A 27,604-nucleotide genomic window follows, 5' to 3' on the forward strand; every position below is an offset into this window, starting at 1 on the left:
ACCCCAGCCCGATTTTTTCTATTTTGAAAGAGTCTCGCCAAAGTCACTAAGGTACTCAGGCTGAGCTCACAATTGCAACCCTCCTGCCTCAGCCTCCCAGAGTGCTGGGATTACAAGTGTGCAGCATAATGGCTGGTCAGATCTTTTTTCAGGGAAAGTAAAACTTTCAATTTTTGTGAAATCAGCATAGGGAGGGGATCTTTTCAAATATAACAATTTGAAACACTTTTGAAGGTGAAACTAATCAGGACCATGGACACCATCAGGGATGGCTGGTGGGGTGGATCCACAGGGAAATTGTTAAAGGCAGCTAAGGCCTGTAGGCCAGAGGGGACAGAACCTTCACCCAAGCCAGGCGGCTTCCCCACCCTTCCTGCCACTAAACCTGATGCCACGTGGTCCTCAGGGGGTAAGCCTATGCGAGCTGCCCCCTCACACACACACACAGCCCAGAACCTTGGTGGAGGAGGGAGCTGAGGAGTAGGCGGGGTCCTTGGGTGTGGACAGTAAGACTGAGGCCTAGGCTGGAGGACTGAGCCAGGCAACCCAGCAAACCTATCTCAAAATAAGTAAAATGGCCTGGGGATGTAGCTCAGTATGGAAGCTGCAGGCTGGATCCCCAGTAACCCAAAATGAAAAACTAAGGCAGAGGGAAAGGTCACGTGAAGGCCAGCAAGAGTGGACTGAACTTTTCTGGGTCCTTCAAATCTGCAGCCACTGAACTCATAGCCTGGGGCGCCCCCTGGTGGTAGCCTTCCTTAACCCCTCTCCCGTGCCAGGCCGGGCTCTCTAAGGGACAGGGCCAGGTCCCCATGTGAGATTCAGGCAGGCAGGAGACAAAGGAAGCACGAGGTGGCGGAGACAGGCTGTGGTTCTCTGAGAACTTAAATAACCCCACCCAGGGTGGGGGCAACTTGGGGGGGGCACAGGATGCAGAAGGTGTCACCTGTCCCACACAGGATGCAGTGGGTAACAGGGCAGCGGAAATCCAACCCAGAGAGGCACATCTGAACCCCACCCCGAGGGGCTCCCTGAGGCATGGACCCCACCCAGGAAGATGACCGGGACTCGGCCTCCGCTGAGAGCAGCTGGGGGACCTGGTATTAAATACGTCATAAATAGGGCTAATACTGCGAGGACAGCGCCGTCGCATTCTGCGTCAGGCGGGACGCGCTCGCTCCAGCACCGTGCTGGCCCCTGAGATGTTGCTGCCCGGGAAGCCCAGGATCTCTGAGCCGGGCCGGGTGTGCAGTCCGAGGCTCACAGCCTCTCAGTCCTGCTCCTGCCCGGAGCTCCATAGGGCGCGAAGACCCGGGCTACGGCTTCTTCGTTTTGTTTCTGTTCTGCTGGAGTTTGGTGTGCACGACCTTGAGTGTGGTGAGGAAGTTGCCCAGGAAGAGGACGAGGAAGGTGAGCGCCAGCACGAACACCTAGGGGATCCAGGTGGCACCCCGGGGTGGACAGGTGGGGCAGGGGAAAGCTTTGGTCAGTGCCCCCGGGGCAGCAGCCGCCCCCTGCCCTGGACCCTGGGATGCAGAGCCACCAGCAGAGGGTGGAGATGAAGGCCCTGGGAGCCCCTCAGCTCAGGGAACAAGAAAGGGCCTGGTGCCCTGAGATCCCCCCACCCCACGGCCTAGCAGCAGAGAAGTTGGGGCAGCAGGGCCCCAAGGCCATGAAAAGGAGGTAGCTAAGCGGCCCAGCCCTCCACAGCTGGGCAGCAGGCAGGCCGTACCTGCCATTCCCTGCATTCCTCGTGGGTGGAGAGCTCAAACAGCGTGACGGCATTGTAGAGCTGCCAGAACTGCAGACAGACGGGGGACAGGCACGAGGCATGGTCACCACATGCTCCCCTGGGGACTCTGTGGGAGCCATGGAGACGGAGCTTCCCCACCCCCCACCCTCGCCAGCTGCCCAAGATGCCACTGCATAAAACTGTAGCCTGCAGGCAGAGCTGGGAGAGGCTGGAGGACTCAGGGCTCAACAGTCACCAAAACAGCAGGGCACAGAGGCACAGCTGGTGACCGGGGGCAGCCTGAGGACCTCTGTTTCGGGCAGAACAAGGGATGCGGGACGCCTGCACCAGGGGACTCACGTGGCCACAGAAGAGGAACGGCAGGAGGAAGGTGAGGCCCCGCCACATCCAGGACTGGAACCCTTCTGCAGGGAGGAGCAGGAGTGAGGGGCCGCAGCGGGGCTCCCTCAGATCCACAAGGCACAGTCCAGGCAGGCACAAGCCTGAGAACTCCCTGGTGCACGGGCAGTGTGTCTTTACTGATTTCTTCTCTTTCGTGTGTGTGCACACTTGTGCAAATGCCTCACCCTCTCCTTCTCCCTCCTGCACCCTCCTTCTGTCCCTCTCTTGCTGTTTTTCAGTACTGGGGATTGAAGCCAGGCCCTCTGCACTGAGCTACAACTCAAATACTTTTAATCTATTATGTAGAGCCAGGATCTTACTAAATTACCCAGATTGGACTCAGATTTGTGATCCTCTTGCCTCAGCCTCCCAGAGTGCTGACTTTACAGGAATGTGTCACCCCACCCAGTACATATTTAATTTGTGTAGGATTTTGTAATTTCCTAGACTTTTATTTTTTTTTGTCTTTTTGAGACAGGCTCTCACTGTGCAGTTCAAGCTGGCCTTGAGCTCACTTTGTAGTCCAGGCTGATCTTGAACTTGCAACGATCCTCCTGCCTCAGCCTCCCAAATGCTGGGATTACAGGTGTGTGTGCCACCCTGCCCAGCTATTTCCTGGACATTTTCATGCACCATTTTGATTGCATCTTGCCAAGTAGACTCCCTTTGCAGAGTAATTTGCAGAGGAAATGACAAACAGTAGCAGAGTGTTATTAGAAGCAGTCTGTCTTCTAAAGTTCAGACGAGGGGACTGCAAGCTTTTCTAACTAGGTATGGCTGTGGGTGAAAGTTGGCCATACACCCCAGTGTATGTAACGAGTGTTATGTTTATGCATACTTGTATGTAGACATGTTATATATCAGTTAGATGCATGACTGACAATATGCTAACATTGCATACGTGTAACACAGACGAACCAGATGTGGTGGCACAGATCTGTAATCCCAGCTACCCCAGAAGCTGAGGCAGGAGGATCACAGGTTCCAGGCTAGCTCTAACTTAATGAGAGCCTGTCTCAAAATTAAAAAAAAATAAAAATGGCTGTGAATATACTTCGTGGGTACAACACTTGCCCAGCATGCAGGAAGCTCCGAGTTCAACCCCCAATACCAACAAAACAAAATAAAAACTATGGACAAAACAGACCTCTTAAGGGGGACACAGTGGAACCCCAGCACCAAGGGCCCCAGCACTCAGCTGTCCCCGCACGGCGAAGGATGCAGAACCCACTATGAATTGTGCAGAGCAATACCTGAGTGGGGGGCGGGCAGGCGGGGGTTGGAACCCCGCCCACTACTCACCGACAGTGAGGTCCAGATGGTTCCTCTCGCCCAGCGCCCGCAACCTGTACAGGCAGCCCCGCTGGTAGTAGTACTGCAGGAACTGCACGCAGCCTGTAGAGGGCGCACGCCGGGCTCAGGTTGACGCAGGGACAGGACAGGGTGCCCCTGTCCTCCAGGCCCAGGGCTGACAGCTAACCAGGGCTGCCAGGGCATGGCTGGTCCCAGGGCCAAGGGGCCACCCTCTCCTCCCCACCCCCTCGCTAAACCAGAAGCCACCGTATCCTTCATCCAGAATCCAAGAAGCACTCGGATGCACAAGCAGCAGAAACCCCACCAGACTTAAAGGACTGGGGTTTCCCAGCCACACGACAGGTGCTGCGCTGCAAACCACGCCGAGCTGCGAGAGGACCTGCGTGCAGGGCTAGGACACACGAGGGACACTTTGTAGCTGCTTAAAAAATGAGGATACAGGGACACAAGACCAGCCCTGAACTGCTTCAGTACATATGAACATGCATGTGCATGCATAAAAACAGGACCACATCACTGATCACTCCTAAGGAATTATACACAATTCCCACTCTTCCTTCTCCAAATGTGTGTTTGTTTGTAAGCAGGTTCTCATTTAGAAATAAGGTTGCTTTTATGTTTGGTTGCTTTTTTGTTTGTTTGTTTTTGGAACAAGGTCTTGCTATGTAGTTCAGGCTGGTTTAGAACTCACTATGTAGCCCACACTGGTCTCAACTCATGAAATCCTCTTGCCTTAGCCTCCCAAGTACTGGCAACTGAGTTGCATTCTGGGAGAGGGGATACAGACCCAGTGTGTGCTATGGTCCCAGCTATTGAGGAGGCTGAGGCTGAGGATGACTTGAGCCCAGCAGCTGGAGGCCAGCCTGGGCCACATGACAAGACCCCCACCTCCAGGGAAAAAGATTTCTGATTGGGGACAACTCAGCAGGACAGCACATCCAACCCCAGCACCAAACGTTGCGTACAAATCCAGAGCTATTCTACAGTGGGAAAAGTTAATACTTATTTCTACTTTGAGGATTTCCTTGAAACAGTGAGACAAGGTCAGCGCCCTCCAAAAGACTGGTCTTGTTCCCTCTGGGAAGTGCTGGGGACTGGAGCAGGTGACCTGGGGGTGACAGCCTCTCCCCTGCCACCCCAAAACGAGGATCAGGTACTCACTCTGGAAAATAGAAAACGCTAAAAACTGATCTCGAAACTTCTGATAAATGAGTCCGTTAGGCCTGGAGGGAGGGAGGAAAAGTGAGGGTGAACCGGACGCTCACCTTCCCACCAGGGTCCCTGGTGTCAGCCCTTCCTCATCCTGGCCCGGTGCCGGTGATTCCAAAGCCTCAGTCCCTCCAGCCGCCCCACCCTTCACCCCATCAACTCTGCCCCAGCAGAGGATTGAAACTGCCCCAGGAAGCTCCCGGCAGGATCCACAGGGCCCTGGCAGCAGGGCCTCCAACCTTTCATCAGCTCCGAGACCCATGTGGCCCCAAAGGTCCCCCTGCACCAGCCCTGGTTCGTGCCAGCTCCCTGGGGAGGCTCAGGGCCATGGGGGCGACTCACCACGTCAGCATCACCCCTGACAGGAACGTGGAGACGTAATGGTGTGACACCCACCAGCCTTTGATTCTTGGGAGAAGGCGAGAGAGAATAGATGCTCAGACGGAGAGAAAGGTACCTCTGCTTCCAGGCCTTGCAGGCCGGCACAGCCACCCCGCCCCACTCTGTCCTACGCCAACCCCTCAACACACAGCTAATCCCACTTCACTGAGAAGCTGGAGCACCTGCACCGCCTTTCCTTGACCTGTCTGAGCCTGTTAGGGACTGAGTGGGTCCCCAGCTTCCTTAGGTGACTGTATTTGCAGACAGAAGCATTAAAGATTCAACCAAAGGGAGGTCACAAAGGTGGGGCCCTGATCCGCTGTGACTGGTGCCACTGCAGGAGAGAGACACAGCAGAGATGCCGTGTCTATGCCCAAAGAAAAGCCCTGTGGGACGCAGCCCAGGAGCAAGGTCTCAGGAGAAGCCAGATCTCAGGAGCTAGCCCACACCCCAGGACTTCAGCCTGCAGCACAGAGGCAGAAGTGTCTGTTAATATACCCGACAGAGCCCTGTGCTTGCTGTCTTCTCTGCCCCAAGACTCTGGAGTTGGGTGCAAAAACATTTCACCATGTAGTGCATTGTAGCCTCAAATTTGAGGCGATCCTCCTGTCTCAGCCTCCTGAATGCTGGGATTATAGGCATGGGCCACCTCACCCAACTTTGCTCTGAGACTGCCTACGTGGGTCTGGGCAGGCTCAGATCACCCGTCACTTCTTCCAAAAGGCCTCCCTGGACCACAGGGACCAAGCAGCTGCACAACGCACCCCCGGTCACACCTATTTCCCTTCCTGATGCCGTCCTCAGTCTGAGATCATGTATCCTGAGACCCGTGTCCAGGTGGCTCAGGTACTATTAGAACTACCCACCCCCATACACGGAAGCCCCGAAAGGGCAGGAGCCTAGTGTGTTCACCAATGCATCTGTAATAACAGGATTGGAGCAGTTGCTCCGTAAACATGTTGAATAAACATATGTGAGCATGTGCACAGAATCGCTGGCACAGGCGTGGCACATGCCGCAGGCTCATCTCTGCCACCCTCTCCAAGCCCTGACTTCCTGTCCCCATTCCAGGAGCTGTGGGGTCCCTGATATCAGAACTAGGGCTCCCCCAGCACCAGGCCCTCTCAATACAGTGAGAAGGGAGCCTGGTTAGGTCCCTGCCCCAGGCATTGGCTGAGGAACAAAGGACCGGGGTTCTGGAGCCAAGAAGGGGAAGGGGCCCCGCCCACCCTCACAAGGGGGACCCAAGAGAGTTTGCTGCTAGCCTGGGGGCTTCTGCTTGACTCTTCTAACTCAAATCCTGCAGCCCGCTCTCCTATCTTAACTGCCAAGCCTACTGACAATAGACCCTGGGCTGGGGATTTAGCTCAGCGGCATAAGCACCTGCCTTGCAAGCAGGCGGTCGTGAGTTCGATCCCGGTACCGATAAAAATGAAAAAGACAAAAACAACAACAAAAAAAGACAATAGACCCTGAAACAGGATCTCACTATGTAGCTCAGGTCAGACTTGAACTCATGATTGTCCTGCCTCAGGCTTCCGAGTGCTGGGATTAAAAAGTATCACCACACCTGTCATTTATTTTTATTTTATTTTTTTGAGATAGGATCTCACTATGCAGTTCTGGCTGGCCTTGGGCTCAATTTGTAGCCCAGGCTGGTCTTGAATTTTAAAAGATCGTCCTGCCTCAGCCTCCTGAGTGCTAGGGTTATAGGAGTGCACCATCACCAGCGTGTGGTTCTAGCCTTGTCTCTATGGCTCTTCCACCACGTCTCATGCTTCTCAATGCTATTGTGACATCTTGTGCAAGTTCCCTAGCACAATGACACTCTCTCCATGGTGACTACCAGAAGCAGGCTAGCTGGATTAGGGGTGAGACTTGGCATATTATACTCCAGAACTGTCACCCCCATTTACACACGCATCAGCAGTACGTTGAGTACCTGGTTCCCCAAAGCATCACCAATACTGTCGATCACATTTTATATTTTTGCCAGTCTTTTTTCTTTTTTTGGTACCACCAATTGAACCCAGGACTTAAGACTGACCTATACTCTCCAGCCTTTGGTATTTATTTTATTTATTTAGAGACAGGGTCTCACTAAATCACTATGTTCCCCCAGGCTGGGCTAGAACTTGTGATTGTCCTGCCTCAGCCTCCAAGAGCTAGGATAACAGACATGCACCACCACACTCAGCTTGTTTTCGTGTTTTTGTTTCTGTGGTGCCAGGTACAGAACCTCGGGCCCTGCACACTAGGCCCTGCACTCTGTGACTGAACTCCACCTTCAGTCTATCACTGAAGTTTTAATTTTCATTTTCCTACCAAGTCGGTTAGATGTGTCTTAAAATCTTCCAATCAGAACACATAACTTCACAAAAACAAGGACTGCATCTTAACCACCTCCTTTCTCCTCTTTCCTCCAGCGACAGCTAATCACACCTGAGGAGTTACCTAAGAGAAGAGGTTTTATGTGGCTCTGTGCTCCTAGTGCAATACCAGATAAACAAAAGGCACTCAGTAAAAATTGATATGCATGACATTCCAGGAGGCATGGCTGAGGAAGGGAACAGGACAGGACATCCCTCAGGCATACCTCTCTGTCCCCAGCACCCTCCAACCTGTCTTCCTGTTCCACCTGCAATTCTGTAAGAGTGAAGGCAGCTGACCTGACCCTCAAAGGGCAGCCAAGAGGTCTGGTGGCATCCTCCCCTGGCTCTGGAGGCCACTGGGAGCCCTCAGATCGGGCTACCGCTTCTCCTTTGTCCTACTCTGCAAGGGTTCCCTGAGACATGCCCTCTCCCTGTTTGAGAGTGACCTGAGCCAGTCACAGACTCTGGCATCAAGCCTGATGGAGCAGCAGCTTTTAATTTCACAGCCCATTGTGCCCACAGCCAAGTTCTGACAAATGCCACCAATCAACAAAGCTCAGTGACACTGAGGGAGCTGAAAATCATATCTTCCTGGGCCCCATCGTCCATCCGCCGCCCCAGGACTCTGAGCTGGTGTAATACATGTGTTTCTACTGTGACATTCTCCGCGGCCTGCCAGCGCCATGTGTCCATTCCGACGGCAGAGCCTTAAGCCAATGAGAGTCGGCAGTGTAGGCTGGCTCGTTAGAAAATCAACATCGTTGTTGATTCATTACTCTTTCTGGCCCAGAACTGCAGTGGACGCCGGCTGTTTTGCCATCTGTCAATCACCAACCCTCCCAGTCCCTGCAGTCTGCGATTCACACCCACACTTACCCTAGGTGGTACTGAGGGCTATGTCAGGGCACGTGACCCAGAGCTGGCCAATCAGGACTCTGCAACCATTCTACAACAGCGATTGGCCAGCAGGCCAGCAGGTGACCCAAGTCTAGCCAATCACAAACCTGACCCAGAATTCCCACTAGCTCTGGGGGCGGGGTAGGGTGGGCTAGTACACTGCCTTTTCATCTCCTTTAAGGGCCAGTTATAGGCTCCCCCCCCCCACCCCACCCCCGTCCCCCTCAGATACAGTCCTGACTGGGTGAGCTGCTGGCCTTTGCATACTCTGCCAGGGAAGCTGACTTGATCAGTGAGCCGAGGAGCTCATCTCAGGCAGGCAGCATCTCATATAAGTCATCCTTTGCCTCGTTCCCCATCACTCCTCCTGGCTCAGTTCTGGTCTCAGCCAGGAACAGATCAAGAGTCCCGGCTGTGCCCAGTAGGGCAGCGAGGGAGGCCTCTATGGCATGCTCACTGCGTGGGTCACAGCCTTCTGTCACAGCCCACAGTGTCCACTGGTTACTGACCATGGGCAGTAACCCGAGGCAGAGGCAGGTAGGGCTCACCCAGGTCTGGACGCCTCCACACCCCTCCGCACCTCCCTCGAGATGGTCCCTTAGCTGCCTTCTGCCTGGAGGCTGCAATCTTTGCCAGGTGCAGAGGATGAGCCGTGGCTTTTAGTCGGCAGACTCAGCCCACCTACTCATCTCTGCGCCTACCCGGGGCCAAGACTCCTGGGGTCACTGTGAAAGTGAATGCCCCCACATAGGCTACCAGCCCCATCCTCACTTCTCTGCCCAGGCCAGCTTGGAAGACAGCCTAGAGAGTGGCTTTGTTACAACTTGGGGTTGCTGGGATCCTGCAGGCCACAACAGGGTCTTTTTAGAGAATGCTGTGGGTGTTCCTAAGAGCAAGTGTGAGGTACCTTGGTGTTCCTCAGTGTCTGCCATTTAGGATGTGCTTAAGAAATGTAGGTGACTGACACTAAGGAGTGCCCAGCAGATCCCATGCAGAGCTCTGCAGCACACACCAGAGATGGCCTTTCGTCAACTGACCAGCAAATGTCACTGGGCTCTGAGGCAACATCTTCCTTTCCTTTAGCACCCCTTTAAGAACTCCGTATTTTCAGGGGCCCTGTCTCAATCCTGCTCCCTTCTGTCTGTAAGCACCCCTGCACCCATGGAGTAACATACTTAAAAAACAATGCTACCCAGAGTAACTCTTGCTAAAGTGTGAATGACTGTCGGAGACAATGCATCCCAGAGCTGACTCAGCAGAAGGGTGAAAGCCCGAGGCTGAGAGCAAGGCCAAGAGGAAGAGTTAGTGATAAGGGTGCCTCGACCACTGCCCTGGCCCCGGCACCCCCCAAATACTACCCTGCTTCCTACTAACTATGCCCCAAGTGAACGATGCTATTCCCTCGACAATGGAGGGAAGCTGTGAGTGTTGATCCCCTGCTAAAGTTACCTACTTCCATGTTCCCCAGCAGTTTCAGGAGACACTAGGTCTAAGCCTGCCTGACAGCCAGCCGTGGGAAGATGCCAGCTTTTCCGTTCTTCCCCCCTCCCAACTCAGCCAAGGACAGTCTCGGGTAGATGCTTCACTCTATTTTTCAACCCCAAGGGTTGAACCCCGAGCCTTTGCACTGAGCTACATCCACCCCGTCCCCGCCACCTCTCCCCGTGCTTATTTTTAAATTTTGAGACAGATTCTAAGTTGAACAGGTTGGACTCAAAATTGTGATCCTCCTGACTTAACCTCCCAGAGTGCTGGGATCACAGGCATGCAGCCCCAACACCCGGCCAAGTCCCCAGTCTGGAATACACAGCTCCTGCTGACCCTCACTCTCCCCAGTCATGCATCTTCCCCAGCCGCCTCATTTGCCAGGGATGACAGCCAGGGCTGAGTTCATGCTGAGCACCACTAAGTCCCTGCTCTCCGCCCCAGCCATGGTCTTCACTGAGTCAAAACCCCTCTCAGGTAGTGTGGGAAGCAGATGGAGGCAACTGTAGGGCTTCTTGAACCCAGAGCCTTTTCTCTGGTACCAGGAATCAAACTCATGACCGAGAGTTTGCCAGGCATGCACTGTGCCGGTGGGCTCTATCCCTAGTCCCAAGCTCAGAGCCTTTGCGAGACAGAGAAACAGACCAACAGTACCTGCATTCATTTAGTGACAGTGACACAATCACCTGGAAACAGACTGAAGTCCTGAAGCTGCTGAGTGACAGCACCGGGGCTGGAACCCAGGAGTCCTCCATCCCAGCCACCTGTCCGTCCTCTTCCCACTTCCTTGTGGGGGCTCTCCCTTTTTGTCCCCCAAATTTACCTGTACCGATATCCCAGTGTTCCCTAGGGAGCTATTCCAAGAAGTTTTTGGGTCAATACTGGCTGAGGGGGTTGGGTCAGGCTTGAGCCTGGCCAATCACAGCTATGCACTGTCTAGCAACAGTGACTGGTTCAAACCGGGTGTGGTGGCGCACATCTGTGATCCCAGCACTTGGGAGGCTGAGGCAGGAGAATGGCTGCAAGTTCGAGACCAGCCTGGGCTACAAAGTGAGCTCAAGCCAGCCTGAACTGCATTGTGAGACAATCTCAAAAAGACAAAACAACAACAACAAAATAGTGACTGGTTCCGACATAGGCAAGGGAACCACCAGACAGCATCTAGACACAGCCCAGGGGACCCAGCCGGTGAGATCCTCCACTGAGGAGATGCACCTTGTTTGTTAGCCATGAAGACCTGAGCCCCAGGCTGCCGAGATTCCCTACAGGGACCCTGAGGATAAAGGTCACGCAACAGAAGTCAAGAGATGAGGGATGGAGAGAGAAACTGGGTCCTGATGACATCTTCTGCACACCTGGATCAAGCCTTATCTGAGGTCCCAATGATCCTGCTTTTTTTCTGGACAGTGCATTTACACTATTAGACTAAATCAGTTTGCTTTAGGGCTTCTTTCCCATGGCACTGATAAAGGACACTGCACCAGAGTGGCCCCTCCTGCGTCTGAACAGTCACAGAATCTCCAGGGTAAAGGAACACAGGGTGTGCCGCCCGCCTCCATGTTACCTGGAGCCATTGCTGATGAGGATGCTCTCTCGGATGGTCAGGGTGCAGTAGTACCACACCAGCAGGAAGTTGAAGACTTCGTCCGTCACCCTGGGGTGCGAGGGGAGTTGCATGAGAAGCAAGGACAGCCACCTGCACTCACCCTGGCCCAACCCAGGGGTCACCTCCCAAATTGGCCAGGACCCAAAGGGGAGCAGCAGGAGCCCTTTGGCATCGAAGGCCCTTTGCCCTCTCAGCCCAGGGCGATCTGGCCGTCTCTCACATGCTTCCCACTGATGGGAAGCTTCTGGCAGGATGGCACAGGGCCTATTTGCTCATTTCGTGTTTTGGTTTTATTGAGACAAGGTCTCACTATGTGGCCCAGGGAGGCTTTGAACTCAAGGTGAGCCTCCTGCCTCAGCCTCCCCATGCTGGGATCAGGTGTGCACCGCCATGCCTAACTCAGCTGGCCTTGAAGAATGGGAAACTTACTATTTTAGATAAGGCTCCCTGGAGGGCTAAGATGTGCATTTCAGGTCCCCCCAAAGCTGAACAGGCCTCAAACGTGGACAGGCAAAGACAAAAAAAAAAAAAAAAAGTGGCTAGGCAGGAGCCAGATATGGGGCACACGCCTATAATCCCAGGACTAGCAGAATGGGACAACAGAATCATCAACTCAAGCGCAGCTTGCACAATTTAGTGAGACGCCGCTGTCATAAAATAAAAAATATTTTCTAAAAGGTTGGGGATGTAGCTTAGGGCCACGGTCCCAGGCTCAATCCCCTGTGCTGGGGAGAAAAAAAAAGGCAGACAGGCAGCTGGAGCCTTCCGGGTTCAAGGGGGACGGGGGGGGGGGGTCATCCAGAGACCCACCTGCCTCAGCTTACTACCTTTAAAGCGGGAAGCTGACCCCCTCTCAGAGCACCCCTGGTAAAGGGTTCTGGAAGACACACAGTGACACACGCCCCTCCCTCTGAGGTGCCCCTGATAAGCTCTGATGAGGGCTCTGTCCTTGACCCCAGTGGGGATGATCCCTCCAGTGTCACCCAGACGACAGCCTGGAAGAACGGACAGCGGACAGCATAGGCAGGGGCTGTCTGCACGCAGAGGACAGAAGAAAGCCCTGCTTCCTGCTCCCTGACCCTGAATGGAGGAAGACCCCACTGCAACGGCCTAGGATGGGCAAGGAGAATGGGCAAGCTAGCGACTGTGCCTTGGGGTGGCCGAGGTTGGTCACTTTCAGCCCAAGAACTGGAGATGGTCCTGGGAGACCAGCAAGTTCTGGAATCCCAGACCCTGAGTTCAGATCCTGAACCTGCCCCTTGCTAGAGTGACTCTCCTGAGAAGACACTTGTCACCGAGAAGACACTTGTCACCCACAAAGCCAGGAGCAAGGGCACCTACTGAGCGGGTTGCTGTGGGTAGCAGCAGAGTCTCACATACCACATGTTCGGGCCAGTGCCCCCGGCAGTGTTTCTGTCCTAACTCCAGAAAATGCCACCCTGGCCACGGTAGGAAAAAGGAGGCTCAACAGCTTATTACTGAGAAAACCAGAGTTCTCGGGAGTTGGACAAGAAGTGCAGGAGGCAGGCACATCACTCATTCTCTAAGGCGCCCAGGCTGAGCTTGAACTTGAGATCCTCCTGCCTCAGCCTCCCAGAGTGCTGGGGTCACCAGCATGTCCCCATCGTACCTTGACTTCTCGTTTCTGGCCTTCAGGACCGAGAGGGCATAATCCTGTTGTTTTAAACCCTGATGGAACTGTTACTTGATTAGGGCAGCCCAGGGCATCGCAGCAGGAGGGAAGGGGCGAGGGGAGACAGGGTGCTTGACGTAACGCTGAGCATGTGACAGCTCATCACAGGATCCGTGCAGGACCCTGGAGGGCCCAGCGCAAGGACACTGGCTGCACACCAAGAACTCTCACCCCTTTCTGGAGGTGCCATGAGCGGGCCTTGCTGGTGAGTGCAGCCTTCACCCTGGGGCAGCTGGCTGGGCTCAGGGCCACACAAGTGGCACAGGCAGCAGCAGGACTCTCAGCTGAATGCCGCCAGCACACAGACCCTGGACTCGCAGGCCACAGGCCCAGCTGGGCTTGGCCACCTCCCGAGGGGCAGAAAACACAGGTGGGGGGCGGGGGGAGCACAGGGCCAGGCCCATGGGGACACTGTGACCTCACTACACGGTCTCAGCCCACCAGGCACGGCCTGCTGTGGCCTCTGCTGGCAGACAGGGAGACCAGGGCCCAAGAGGGGACCCGTACATGGGGACAGCCCATCCCAAGGCTAAGACTTAGTCAGGCCGTCTGCTTTGCTCTTTCTCTTCTTTTAATAGCTGAGATGTAATCCGCATAACACAAAATTTACTCTTTTTCTGCAGAACTGGGGATCAAACCCAGAGCCTTCATATGAGCTACAAGCCTAGTCTTTTTATAACTGTTTTGTTTTATACAGAATCCCCCTGGGTCCCAAAATTGCCCAGACTGGACTCAAACTTGTGATCCTCCTGGCTCAGCCTCCTAGATTGCTGAGATGCCAGGCAGGCACCACAGGGCCCAGCTAAAACTCACCCTTTTAAAATGTGCAACTAAGTTGTTATGTTCACAGAATTGTGTAAATCACCACTACCTAACTCCACTACATCTGTATTGCTCCAGAGAATTCTGAGCCAGGCGTAGTGGTGCACGCCTGTAATCCCAGCACTTGGGAGGCTGAGTCAGGAGGTCCACTTTGAGTCTGAGATCAACCTGGGCTATGTAGTGAGTTCAAGGTCAGTGTAAACTATATAGTGAAACCCTGTCTCAAAAAACCAAAAAAATTTTTAAAAATTTTTAAAAAGAAAGAAACCCTGTAACACATCAACAGTCTCTCCCTACTGAGCTACTCTGACTCCACGGATTTTCCTGTGTGGACTTGTACACATGGCCTTTTACCCCAGCGTCCTGCTGTGGGCAGGCTGCTGCCTGTCATCCGGCTGGAGCACGGGTCCTGCCCTTTCTATCTTACAGCAGGATACCGCTCCTCTCCACGCTTAGAGCACCCCGCCCCCCTGCTGCCTCCCCTCCCCTGCCCCTCCTCCTGGAGCCCCGAAAGCCCCTACCTGTAATGGAGCACAAAGCGGCAGGCCACAGCCCCCAGGAGCAGGATTATGGTCAGGTAGAGCTTGAATTTCTCATACTCATCCTTATAGGCGAATCTGCCACAACACACACCCCCGGGAAGGTCACACAGGATGCTCACTCTGCTCCCCAAGGCCAGGGGCAGATCTCAGCCCCCATCCGGCCCCAGACCTGGTGCCACTGCCCCATCCCAAAGGACCTGCCATCCCTCCCCGAGATCTGGCCTTGAGCGGGTGACAACCAAGAGGGAAAGAGGGTCAACTATAAAAGGTCCCTCTGTCCGGAGTCCCCCCACCATCCGGAGCCTCTGTGCCCTCCTCCCTGACCAAAAACAAATGCCAGGGCTCACAGTCCACCTGGAAATGGACTGACACAGATGGACAGCAGGCCCTGCTTCCTGTGAGAAAGGCTGTGACAAGCTCGGAACAGAGCAGGGGCCACTGTGGAAAGGGGGAGTTCTGGCCACCATATAGTGACCCTGGGGAAGGACAATGGCAGGCGGGGGCGTGGCTCGCAGCAGAGCACCTACCCAGCTCGCAGCATGCAAGAGGCCCCGAGTTTGATCCCCCACCATGAAAGAAGGAAAGGAAGCAAAGTTCCCCGTGCTCTAGCCACTGAGGACGGGGGGCTCAGGGAGACCAAAACCCACTGGCCTGTCCTAATGTCTGCACAAGCCCAAGCACCTGGGCCCCTGGGGGGAGGGGTACGCACTTGGCCTGGTTGCTGAGCAGGGTCACGTTCACATTGCCGAGGACCAGGTTCAGGTAGAGCCTGGAAGACAGAGTCGGGAGGGCCAGGCCGCTGAGCCCCAGACCGCACTCAACCAAACCTACGTGTGTGGCAGGTACTCATCGGCAGAAAACAGGGTGCTCAATGGGCGGCCACAAGCCCCCCATCAGGGGACAAAAGTGATTAACCACAGGCATTGCCAACAGTGTGCACACTGAACCCACTTCCCAGGGAATTTGCCCCAGAACCCCCAATTCCCAGCCTCCTTTAAAGCCAGAGGTAGCGTGATGAAGTTCCAGCCAATGAGACAAAGGCACACGTATGATCACTAATTGGAACAGGATGTTCTTCGGCTGGATGTGATGGCACACACTTGTAATCCCAGCACTCAGGAGGCTGAGGCAGGAGGATCACTGAGAGTTAGAGGCCAGCCTGGGCTACACAGTGAGTTCAAGGCCAGCCTGGACAACAAAAAGGACACTCTTTAAAATTAAGCCCTGGCCATGTGTTCTCTCTGGCATAGTGGTCCCCACTGATGCTGTAAGGTGTAATCTCTTACTTTAACTTAGCCCAAATCTGCTCCACACAGTGTTTCTTTTCCTATCTTAAATAAAATGTAAACTTGCTACCAAAAAAAAAAAAAAAAAAATAGATGTAACCTTCACAAGTATGTCTTAAGTGTCAGCATCATGACTCTTCTTTTGGAGACAGGGTCTCGCTCTGTAGTTCAGGCTGGCCTTTAATCTATGGAGACTCTCCTGCCTCAGCCTCCTGAGCGCTGGGATTACAGGCATGCGCCACCAGGCCTGTCCTCTTTTGCCTGTTTTTGAACTTCACATAAATTGCAGCGTGTGGCACCTTTCAGTCTGGTGGCTCTCACTCAGGGGCGCACCTGGGAGCAGCCCCTGTCACACATACTTCCCTACCTCCCTCGTTACTATGAGCAGTACTCCACTGAGTAGAATGACTACCACTGATTTCGTTTTCCTGCTGTTGAGTGTTTGAGTATCCAGTTTTTGTTTTTTAGTTTAGTTTTTTGATGCATGCGGAGAGTACTGAGAATCTTCTCTCACAAGCCAGACCTAGAGTGCACACCTAGCATTCGGGAAGCTGAGGCAGGAAGACTGCCAAAAGTTTGAGGCCATGCTGGGCTACATAACGAATTCAAGGCCAGCCTGAATTATATAATGAGACCCTTCCTATAACAAAAGTTTTTAAGTTATAAAAAGGGGCCAGCGATTTGGCTCAGTGGCATAAGTGCCTGCCTGGCACATGTGAGGCCATGAATTCGATTCCCAATACAAAAAAATAAAAATAAAAAAGTTTTTAAAGGGCTGGGGGTGTAGCTCAGTGGATAGGCTCTGGAGTTCAATATTCAGTATCCTCCCAAAAAAATCTAGTTTTAGCAAATTTTCAACGTAAGCCAGGCAGAGAGGCACATCCTTGTAATCCCAACACTCAGGAGGCTGAGGCAGGAGGATTACTTCAAGTTTGAGGCCAGCCTGAGCTACATAGTGAATTCAAGGCCAGCCTAAACTACATGATGAGGCCCTGACTCAAAAAAAAAAAATTTTTTTTCAGAGTCAAGGATATAGTTCAGTGACAAAGTGCCTCCCTATTAAGTGCAAGCTGCTGAATTCCATTCCTGATACAAAAAAATGCTAGTTATAGTCTTCATGCTGTACACTAGATTTCTAGATTTATCCATCCTGCAAAACTGCAAGTTTGTTGTCCTTGAAACCCCTGCCCAGGCTGGGAATATAGCTCAGTGGCACAGTGCAAGGTCCTGAGTTTGATTCCCAGTACTAAAAAAAAAAAAGGAGGAAAAAAACATGTCCCCATCTGGCCCAGTCCCCTGCGACTGGATACAACTCTTTCCGCCTCTTTTTTGTGTTTTCGGTTTTTACTCTTTTTTGATTCTACATTCAAATGAGATCATGCAGTACGGTTCTTTTAAATCTGGCTTAATTCACTGCGCATAAGGTTCTCCAGACTCATCATGTGTTTTCTGCTTTTGGCTGTGAACACACTTTCTGAAAAAAAAAATTGAGGCATAATTCATATGCCATTAAATTCAGCCCTTTAAAGTACACAGTTCAGTGGTTTCCAATACGCTTAATGTTGTACAAGCATCGCCATTCCGGAACTGTATTACCTTCCTATCAGGCGAAAAGACCTCCACCCCACTAACAGTCTCCTTACCTCAATCCCCCCACACCCCGCAGCCTGGCACCTACTCTCTGTCCCTAGGAACTTGCCCATTCTGGACGTCTCCTATGAGCACAATCACACACCGCTGACCTTTGTGTCTGGCTGATTTGCTGTGAGCGGTCTCATGCCCAGGTCATACAGGCGTAGACTCACTGTACCCATAACTACCCAGGAGTGGAATTTCTGGGTCCCTCTGTGCGTGTGTGCACGCCCGCGCGACTAGCTTCTGTAGGAAACACAAGTGTTATTTGCCGAGACATGCTTGTACTCACAAAGGTGTAAATAAAGGGCGGTAGCACCTCAGGGAGAAAGGATAAACTGCAGAGGGACAGAGGCTTGCAAAGACTTCGCTGAGGTGGTGACTTTTTTTTTTTTTTTTTTTTTTTTTTTTTTGTCTTTTTCCTTTTTATCGGTACCAGGGATCGAACTCACGACTGCCTACTTGCAAGGCAGGTTGCTTATGCCGCTGAGCTAAACCTCCAGCCCAAGGTGGTGATATTTTGAAATGGCTTTTAAAGAATAAGCAGAGTTTAAAGGGAAAAGAAAATAGAAGGACATTTTTTTCCCTAGCTGTGAGTGGACTTTCAGAGCACGTCCAGTCTGCTGGAACCAGACAAGAAATCAACCTCTATTTCCTACAGCAGTAATGCAGCGCTCTTCAGAGAATCACACTTACCCGCCAAGCCATAGAGAAAAGCACATGACCATGGCTCAGCCAATCAAAACAGGGTGTCCTATGGCTTTAAGAATGATCATGTAACCAACCTCTAAGGGAAGGCACATGACCACAACTCAACCAATCAGAGCAGTACATCCACCTGACTGGTCTATAAATGGTCATGTAACACAATCTAGGCCAGGGAATCAGCCTAGGACTCTTCCCATAACCACTTACTAGAATCACTAAACAAGTAGACCTGGAGGGTGGGGGGGTTTATAAAGTTCATAAAGTCTAAGGAGGGAATGTATACACTAGGAAAGAAAGCTGTTTAAGAGTTTCTAACAGTATCACTGGAGTAGCAGGATCCAGCCAAAACTAAAGCTATAGCTGGACTTTTAGTTAACCGGAGCCAATGAATCCTTTTTTTTTTTTTTTAATCTTTTTGAGACAGGGTCTCCCGAAGCAGTTCAGGCTGGCCTTGAGCTCACTTCATAGCCCAGACTTGTCTTGAACTCTTAATGATCTGTCTGTTTCAGCCCCTAGAGCGCTGGGATTACAGGCATGCGCCACCATACCCAGCTAATTCGCCATTCTTTTTTTCTTTTAAAATTTTGACTTAGATTTTATATCATTTGTAACATAAAGATTTCTGACTATTGTAAAATGCATGAGGAATCCTGCAGGGAGAGAGAATCGGGGAGGGAGATCAGAGCACTACTGGGAAAGAGGGTCATGACTGTTCCACTCTGGAGAAAGTGACTGCCAACTCCTGGCCTGGTCACGCTTGAGCTGCGCCCCCAAGCCAAGAGCTCACTCAGGACTCCGAACCTCCGGGAACATGGGCAGCTGAGGTTAAGTGACCAGCATGGTGGGTGCTGCCAACACAGAGCTGGATGGGGGTGGGGCAGCAGGCACTCAACACGGCTTGGTTCACCCGGAAGGGAACACCTCCCTCTGCACCCCCGGTGGCACCTGTGGTTACCAGGGGCTGGGACCTCACAAGAGTCTTTTCAGTGCTGAGGGCTTGTCCCGGGCAGGAAGAACATGCGGGGCTGTGCCCCCCTCCTCTGTCCTCACTCCCCATGCCACTGTGCATCTCAGGCCTAGGCTGCCGCTCCTACCCATTCTTCTTGGGCAGGTAGGCCTCCATGTCGAAGAAGATGTTCTGCCGTTCCTTGATGTATGCACGCATCTGCTGGACCAGCTCGGCCTCCTCCGAACCTGCATGGCGCTTGTACCTGCGGTGGGAGGGAGGCAAGCAAACATCACTCGAATGGGGAAGGGGCTGAACCTCCAGGGCCTCACCCTCAGTCCACTGCCCACAGCTCACACCTCAGTCCTGTTTGTTTTTGTTTCTCTGCGGCTGGGGACTGCACCCAGGTACATCACACTGGCTACATCCCCAGCCCTTTTTAAAATTTAAAACAAAAAAATTTTTTTAAATTGTGAGACATGGCCTCACTAAATGGACCAGGCTGGGCTCCAATTTGAAATTCTCCTGTCTCAGCCTCCAAGAGTGCTGGAATTACAGATCTGTACCACCATGCCCAGATGCTGCTTCTAATCTGTATCTTCTGGGCACCTACCTGGCTCCCCCAGCACTGTGATCTTGGCAACCTCCTTGAATCTCTCTTCCTTGTTTTCTAGGGGTTACAGTGAGGCTTACCTGCCAGACAACAGCCTGTGAGGAAGACTGGGTACCCGCAGCAGAGAGCTCTCAGGGTAATACTTGGCAGGTGGCAGGGACTCAGTGGACCCTGGCTGGGAAAGCATTCCCTTCACGGCTCTCTAGGAAGAGCCCAAAGTTTACTAAGTGGAGACAGAGGCCTGTGAGGCCAACAATAGAAACAGACAGTTTTCCTCCCGTCTGGGTAGCCAGGCCACTAGGAAGGACGCCATCTCAGTGACCGGGAGGACACAGCCTGAGAATGAAGCCAAACTAGAGAAAGGCAGAAATGAGAAGGAAAAAAAAAATTTCAACAAACAACCTCTGATCCCTGGATCCACTGAGGCCTGAAGCTATTCTTAGTTTTTTTCCATTAAAATTTCCGTTCTCTGTTTAAACCTCTTTTGAGTTGAGTTTTGGTTCCTTAAAACCAGAGATGCCTTAGGCTGGGTGTGATGGTGCACATCTGTAAACCTGGCACTCAGGAGACTGAAGTGGGAGGTCTACCACAAGTTTAAGGCCAGTCTGGGCTACACAGGAAGCCAATGTGTCTAAAAAATTTTTTTTTCAATTTTAAAAAGGTAGCAGCATATGACTATAATCCCAGCTACTAAGGAGGCTGAGACTGGACAGTCACGAGTGCAAGGCCACCCTGAGCAACTCTCATAGCAAAACTCTATCTCAAAATAAGTAAAAAGGTTCAGGGGCATAGTTCTGTGATAGAGTAGCCATGGGTTCATTCTCAGGCACAGGAAAAATAAAAATAATTTTAAAATCGGCTGAGGCTATAGCTCAGCACTTCGCTTCACATTTCATTCCCACCTACCTCTGGAGCTCCAGCCACAAGTCCTTGAGACGCTTCTTCTGTTTGTTGATTGACCCGCTACACAAGGTCTGTAAGGCAGTCAGTTCCTCCAGCTTCTGCTTGTAGATCCTGTGCGTCTCCTGAAGGACAGGTGTGGGAGAACATGACCAGGTCAGGGGTCAGGGGACACGACACCAGAGGGCTAATGCCCTCCAACTACCAAGCATATACCTTAAAAAATCAGACAGGAATTGGGGAAGTCAGCCCAACCCAGCATCTGTGTCTGTAACTTCCCAGGTCCCACTCCTTCTGATAAGAATAGCAACCAACTATGATTACGTGAACCAATCACCCAGGGTGCACTTCCAGCCAATTCCCAGTACAGAGGGTTTTGGGTGAAGCTAGACGTTCCTGCCTTCAAGGTAGTCATATGATTCACGATAACCAATCAGAGTCTACCAGCACCCTGGCAGTTGATTGGTTCAAATGGGAACACGTGGTTCCTGCTGACCAATGAGAGCCAGCCCTGGGATTCTGGCTGGAAAGCCTGGTACTCAGATGCTCTTCTGCACTGGTGACTCTTATGCTTGGGCTGTGGTGAGTTGGGGCAGCCTTCTCAGAAATTCAGCCAGGCAGAAATAGAGAGTTGAAAGTAAGAGACGAAATTCCTACAGTATCATTACAGCTTAGAAATGGTTTGTCTCCCAAAGGTTCCTAGGCTGGAAGCTGGTCCGCATGTAGTAAGTAGGTCGGAGAGGGGGTGGAACCTTTAAGAACCAGGACTAAGTAGGAGGTAATAATTAGCACCCTGGGAAGGGACTCTTACCCATCTAGCTTGGGTGGCTTAGATCTCACAGGACTGGGTCAGTATTCTCGAGAGTGGCTCCTTTAGAAGCAAGCCTGGTACCTCCCCTTGAGCGTTTCTCAAACTGAGCTCCGGTACACGCACCACTCGCTACTCACACACGCTCCGCCCATGGGGTACCATCTGCACCTCATGACAGCTTGAGGCCTCTGCTGGATGTGTCCTGAGCTTGGAGTCTTTGTCCTCGGAAACCATGAACCAAAATACACCTCTGTTCCTTACCAAGTAACCAGTCCCGGGTATTTTGTTACAACAACACAAGATGGGTTTCAGCTCTTACTCTTGGTAAGTCTGAATGGCAGGCTGTCCAATGCTCTAGATTATAGGATTCATTCCTTTTCCCTTCCTGTTCACTTCGAGTTGCATTTCCAACCCAGGCGAGGAAGAGTGTTGTAGGAAAAGCACTTATCTCTTCCCTTCCTTATCTTAGGGCCACCCTGCCTATCCCAGATACAGTCACTCGATAAACTCAGTATCCCACTCTTGCAAATAACCATTTGGGGCCACAACAAGACATTTTGTTCCAATGCTGGAAGAATGGAACATGTTAAGTTCTTTAACACCTGCCAATAAACTATACCTCTAGAGATGAGGGGTGAAGAACATGAAATTAAAATCACCAGGCCAGTGGGCACTGGTAAAGTGGCCAGTTCCTTAGCTGGTAGAGAAGACATGTGTTTACCAGAGGGAGCGAAAAGGGGCAGTCGGACAGTGAGGACAGAGCCTAAAGCCTCATGCCTTCTGAGCAGAGTCCCCAGATAGGAAAGTTAAACCAGTCAGGCATGGTGTTGAAGGGAGGCTGAGGCAGGAGAATCACAAGTTCGAGCCCAGCCCAGGAAACTTAGCAATTTAGCAAGACCCTGTCTGTCAAAACAAAGCAAAATGAAATGAATTAAACCAGAGGAAGACAGGAAACAGAAATGAGAAGGAGTAAAGACAAGGAAGTGAGCAGATGACCATAAGAAGCAAGTCACTCTGCCACTCGGCTGGAAAGGGCAGAGTCCTTTGGAAAACCATGCTCTCCTTTTCATTTGACCTTTAAAATATTTTTTCACTACTGGACTTGAACCCAGGGCCTTCACACTGAACCACATCCCCAGCTAAATTACCAAGTCACCCAGGGTGGGTTTGAACTTGACATCCTCCTGCCTCAGCTTCTCCAAGTGCTAGGATTACAAGTGTGTGCCTCCATTTACCGCTTTACAATAACTCCGTTACCCTCAGCTCTGTGGTGATTTAATACTTACACACTCTTTACACATCAATTACACATAGAAAGTTGGTCACTACCGGGCATTGTGATCCTCTGGACAGGAGGATTTACAGAGTACTTGCTGTGACCCTCCTGCCTCAGCCTTCCACGTATTGGGATTACAGGTTGCACCACCACACCTGTCTGAGACCCTGTTCAAAATACTTTTTTTTTGCGGCAGAGATTCATTATATGGTTCAGGCTGACCGTGAACTCACTATGTGAGTTAATGAAGTTATTTTAAAATAACTTCAATCTTGCAGAATTTTAAAAATGATACAAATCTCTGTTTTTACCCTTCCCCCAGGTTCACCATTTGTATCATGCTATACATATTTGCTTATCTCCTGTGTGTGTGTGTGTGTGTGTGTGTGTGCATGCACATGTGTGAGACTCTGTGTGTCTTTCCCTAGAGCAGTCATCAATAAACCAACCACAGCCCACAGGCCAAATCGAGCTACCTAGTTTTGCACATAAGATGCAACTGGGTTTTACAGGGTTGAAAACCACTCAGAAGGATATTTCACCACTGGTGAAAACAACGTGCTTTTGGAGTTGCAGCCCTGGCCAGTGTTCCTGGCACAGCCACGCCCACTCTTTACACAAGCTCTGTGGCTGCTTGGGCGCTGCAGTGACGGGTAACTGGTTACGACAGAGCCCATTTGGCCCCAAACCATAAATCTCTGTTATCTGGGCTTTTACCAGAAAACTTTGCCTATTCCAGTACCAGCCCATTCTGCAGCTGTGAACACCATGGTTCTTGAGAACATCTGTCCCAGAAACAGCATATCTCTTACATGTTCAGATACAACGGTCAGATACAGGGAATTAAACCCAGGATAATGCCCTCCTGTGCCACCCCACTCACATTTTGCTGGCCCCTTTGTAACTCTTTTCCTCCGACCCTGGGGTCCCATTCAGTTTCATGCCTTATAGAACCACTAATATCTTTAATGTCCTTCAACAGGGAACAGTGCCTCGAACGCTTTCAAGAACTACCACTTATTTTTGTGGTCCCAGGGACTGAACACTCAACCACTGAGCTGCATCCCCAGCCCTTTTTTATTTTGAAACAGGTGTGATGGCACATGCTTGCAATCCCAGCACTCGGGAGGCTGAGGTAAGAGGATCACTGTGAGTTCAAATCCAGCCTGGCTACATAGTGAGTTCACGGTCAGCCTGAACCATATAATGAATCTCTGCCACACACACACCAAAAAAAAGGTATTTTGAACAGGGTCTCAGACAGGTGTGGTGGTGCAACCTGTAATCCCAATACTTGAAGGCTGAGGCAGGAGAGTCACAGGAAGTTCTCTGTAAATCCTCCTGTCTAGAGGATCACAACACTCGGCAGTGACCAACTTTCTATGTGTAATTGATGTGTAAAGAGTGTGTAATTATTAAATCACTGCAGAGCTGACGGTATGATTCAGTGGAACAGTGTGTGACTATCATTCTTAAGGTCCTGGGTTCAATTCCCAGCACCAAAAATTAATAAGTACATAAAATGTTCAGTTATCTGTGTGAAGGGAGAGACTTTTTAATTCTTTAGAGCCGGGTATGGTGGCACGCACCCAAAATCCCAGCACTCAGAAGGCCAAGGCAGGAGAATCTCCTGAGTTTAAGGTCATCCTGGGCTACATAAGTAAATTCAAGGCCAGCCCGAATTTCAAAAAGAGATCCTGTCTCAAAAAAAAAAAGTCTTCAGTCATGACAGCCCTCTGTTGTCAATAAACATCAAGTGAGAGCCAGGCCTGCCGCTAATCCACCTACCTGGGAGGCTGAGGCAGGAAGATTACAAATTCAAGGCTAGCCTGAACAACTTAGCAAGACCCTATCTCAGAAAACAAAAAGGGCTGGGAATATACCTCTGTGGTACAATGCTTGCTGGATTCAATCGCCTGCACCACTGAACAAGTAAAGAAATTAAATAATCAAAAATAAAATACCAAGTGTGGTGGCACACACCTATAATCTCAGTTCTCAGGAGGCTGAGGCGGGAGGATTGCTGTGAGTTCAAGGCCAGTCTGAACTACATAACAAGACTCTGTCTCAAAAACCCAAAAAATAAAAATAAAAATAAAAATAAAAACTCTCTGCTGGTAACAAAGGGAACCCTCCAGATCCACCTCGGGAGGACGAGGAAGACAGACCCCTCAGGAAGGTGGGGCACAGGAGATAAAGGGCTGCCTTTGGTGTCAGTTTCTACCACAGACAGATAAGAAGGGCTGCAGGACCAGCCACCAGATACGTGCCAGGGCCTCTTGGGGGAGTGTGTGAATATTTAATGTCACAAGTAAAACATGAAGACATTACCCTTGTTAAAAATTCAAACACGACACCTGCTGACATCCCCTTTGAATATCCCGAGAAGTCAGCTCCTCCCTCTTCCCTAGAAAGCTTTGCAACCCATTTTTCCTTCTGGTCATTTTTCTACGTTTTTTTCCAGGCTGTACTCTAAGCCTCTGGAGGAGGAGTGGGTTTTATTTGGGGGGAAGGGTTGGTTTTGTTTTGTTGAGACAGAATCACATCATGCAGCCCAAGGTGGCCTCCAACCCAAAACAATCCTCCTGTCTCAGCCTCCAATGCTGGGACTACAGGTGTGTGCCACCATCCCTAGCACTGGGTTTCTTTAAAAATAATTTTTAAAATTTATGCTTAGCATGTGCAAGGCCCTGGCTTCAGTCCCCAGTGCGCACACATGGGCACGCGCGCGCACACACACACACACACACACACACACTTGCATTGCTGAATGACTGACCTACACACTGTGAGCCATCCACATTTGGTGTATATAATGTGGTAAGTGTGGAGATAAGTGTAACCTCTGCATCTTTACGAGTCTTTGCTACAAACCTATCCATCACCTCTGAGGATTTCCTCCTGCCTCCTTCAGTTCTATTTACTTCCATAAAATAAGAACAGGTAACACAGAACATGTAACACAATGCTGGCCTCTTAGCACACCATTAAGTGTGTAACAGGGTAGTGAGAGCTGCAGGCACCTGCTGTGGAGTGGCTGGGGCTCTGTCACTTGCGTGACCACCACTGTGTACCCTCTGGCCACTGCGCCCTCCCTGCCTGGACGTCTGTTCTATTCAGAGCCATTTTCCTTTTCTTAGTGAAGCCTACCGTGCAGAGCACACCAGCCCCGGGCTCTGACATCCGTCTAGAAGTGGCCGCCCTGTGTAGCTGCTGCCTCTCGTGAAGGAAAACCCATAACGTGGAGCTGGGCAGTGGCACCATTTGTTCCTCACGGTGCTCATTCTCGCTAGAACCGCTTTTCAAAATGAGCATGAATGATCCCTACGTACATCTGTCATGACCCAAGCAACACCGATACATTCTGTCTGTTCCCCTTCCCCTCGTCGGTGTTGCCCCTCCCTCCAGCTCTGGATGGCTTTCCAATCTGCAGATACTCCAGCTCCCAACCTCCTCCTGTCTTTCGTTATTTTTAATTATTTATACTGGGTTTCTCATCTCAGAGAAATTGTACAATACGCAAGATTGTGTGTCTGATTTATTTCACTTCACATTATGGTCTCAAGGTGCTATTCAGACCTATTTCTATGCAAACAGAAACATGGAACATTTTGTGTGTGTGTGACTGTATGCACCTCTATGAAAAAAACAGACTTCTGCAAAAAGTAATTGTCTTAATACTGAGTCTCTTCTGTTTTCTTTCAGTAGCAGGACCCCTGTAAGCTGTAGCTGGGTCCATGGCTGCCCAGGGAGGGACCACACCGCCCAGATAGGGACTACATTTCCCAGCCTCCCTTGCAGCTAACTACATTTCCCAGCCTCCTTTGCAGCTAGGCGTGACAGTATTGTCAAGACTTGGCTGATAAGGTGCCAGTATACTGACGGGTGGCAAGGACTGAGAACCAGCCACCATGTGCAATGGCTTTCTCTGCACTCCCCTTCCCAGGCTGTGATATAGCAACAATGGGTCCATTTATCCTGGAAATGGACTTGGAGGCCAAGTGACACAAATAGCAGAGTCCACCATTGCCTTCCCAACCAAACCACCCAGGATCCCTACAGGGAACTCAGATGGCAGAGCTTCCACTTGTGATGGGTTTAAAACACAGCACACCTCTGCTAGACAGCTGAGATCTCTGCTCCTCCTCCTCCAATCTAAGTTGGCTTGTGATCAATTTGACCAGCAGAATGTGGCAAAATGACACCATGTGGCTTTGTTTTCTTTTTTCAAGACAGAGCCTCACAGCTATCCTCCTCCTCAGCCCGCTGCATGCCGGAATAACAGCATACACCATCGTACCTGACACCACATACCTTCTGAGAAGACATCACAAAAAGCCACGTAGCATCCATCTTATTTGGTGGTATATTCACTCTTGGGAACAACAAACCCAGGCACCCCATGGCTATCGTGCTGTGTCAATGCAGAGAGATCGCATATGGGTATTCCAATCAAGGGTACAGAGACACATCTTGTTACTGCAGCCAACACCTCACATACACATAAAAAAAAACCTCCCAAGAAGGACCCACTGGTGCACACCTATAATCTCAGCAGTCTGAAAGCAGGATGATCACAAATTCAAGCCCAACCTGGGCAATGTAGTAACTTAGTAAGATTTTGTCTCAAAATACATAAATAAAGGTTGGGGATGTAGCTCGGTGTAAAAAGAGTGAAGCAGGCAGACAGACTGACAGACACAGAGATCTCCAGATGACTGCAGCCCCGATCAGTCAAGTCTCCCACCTAAGACTCCGAATGTCCTAAAGCACAGCCTCAGCTCCCCCGCAGCCCTGTGCAAACCCCAGACCCAGCGTCCCGGAGCGAGTCTCCTTCGTGCTGGTCTACGCAGCAACCGCCGGCTACAGCCTCCCTCGCACTACCAGGCCCTGTCCCTCTGGACTGTCGCAGGGGAAAGGAAGGAGCCCCTTCCCTGGGGACCCCACTGTCCGAGCAGCGGAGCGTCTGCCCTACGG

The 27,604-nt window shown here is 51.3% G+C and overlaps 1 protein-coding gene across 3 annotated transcripts in view; it reads right to left on the reverse strand.

Annotated features, from left to right (window-relative positions):
* Positions 1-867: 867 nt before the first annotated feature.
* Tmem120b (transmembrane protein 120B) overlaps positions 868-27,604 on the reverse strand; it is a 36,149-nt gene continuing 9,412 nt past the window's right edge. The window contains exons 1-12 of one of the 3 annotated variants that reach the window (XM_063225586.1): positions 20,757-21,054; positions 20,547-20,665; positions 19,176-19,292; positions 15,165-15,224; positions 14,435-14,530; positions 11,357-11,446; positions 5,000-5,065; positions 4,610-4,671; positions 3,437-3,529; positions 2,093-2,157; positions 1,733-1,801; positions 868-1,430 (exon numbers count right to left, since the gene is read on the reverse strand). In XM_063225586.1, coding sequence (XP_063081656.1) covers positions 1,317-1,430; positions 1,733-1,801; positions 2,093-2,157; positions 3,437-3,529; positions 4,610-4,671; positions 5,000-5,065; positions 11,357-11,446; positions 14,435-14,530; positions 15,165-15,224; positions 19,176-19,246 — 786 coding nt within the window. In that variant the 5' untranslated portion in view covers positions 19,247-19,292; positions 20,547-20,665; positions 20,757-21,054 and the 3' untranslated portion in view covers positions 868-1,316. Of the gene's footprint in view, positions 1,431-1,732; positions 1,802-2,092; positions 2,158-3,436; positions 3,530-4,609; positions 4,672-4,999; positions 5,066-11,356; positions 11,447-14,434; positions 14,531-15,164; positions 15,225-19,175; positions 19,293-20,546; positions 20,666-20,756; positions 21,055-27,604 lie in introns of those variants that run through there. The other 2 variants (XM_003462923.5, XM_013144799.3) reach the window with 2 other exon arrangements.

Source organism: Cavia porcellus, unplaced genomic scaffold, assembly GCF_034190915.1.
Source record: "Cavia porcellus strain 051 isolate PalLab524CR breed Dunkin Hartley unplaced genomic scaffold, mCavPor4.1 scaffold_16, whole genome shotgun sequence".
NCBI classification, from domain to species: Eukaryota; Metazoa; Chordata; class Mammalia; order Rodentia; family Caviidae; genus Cavia; species Cavia porcellus.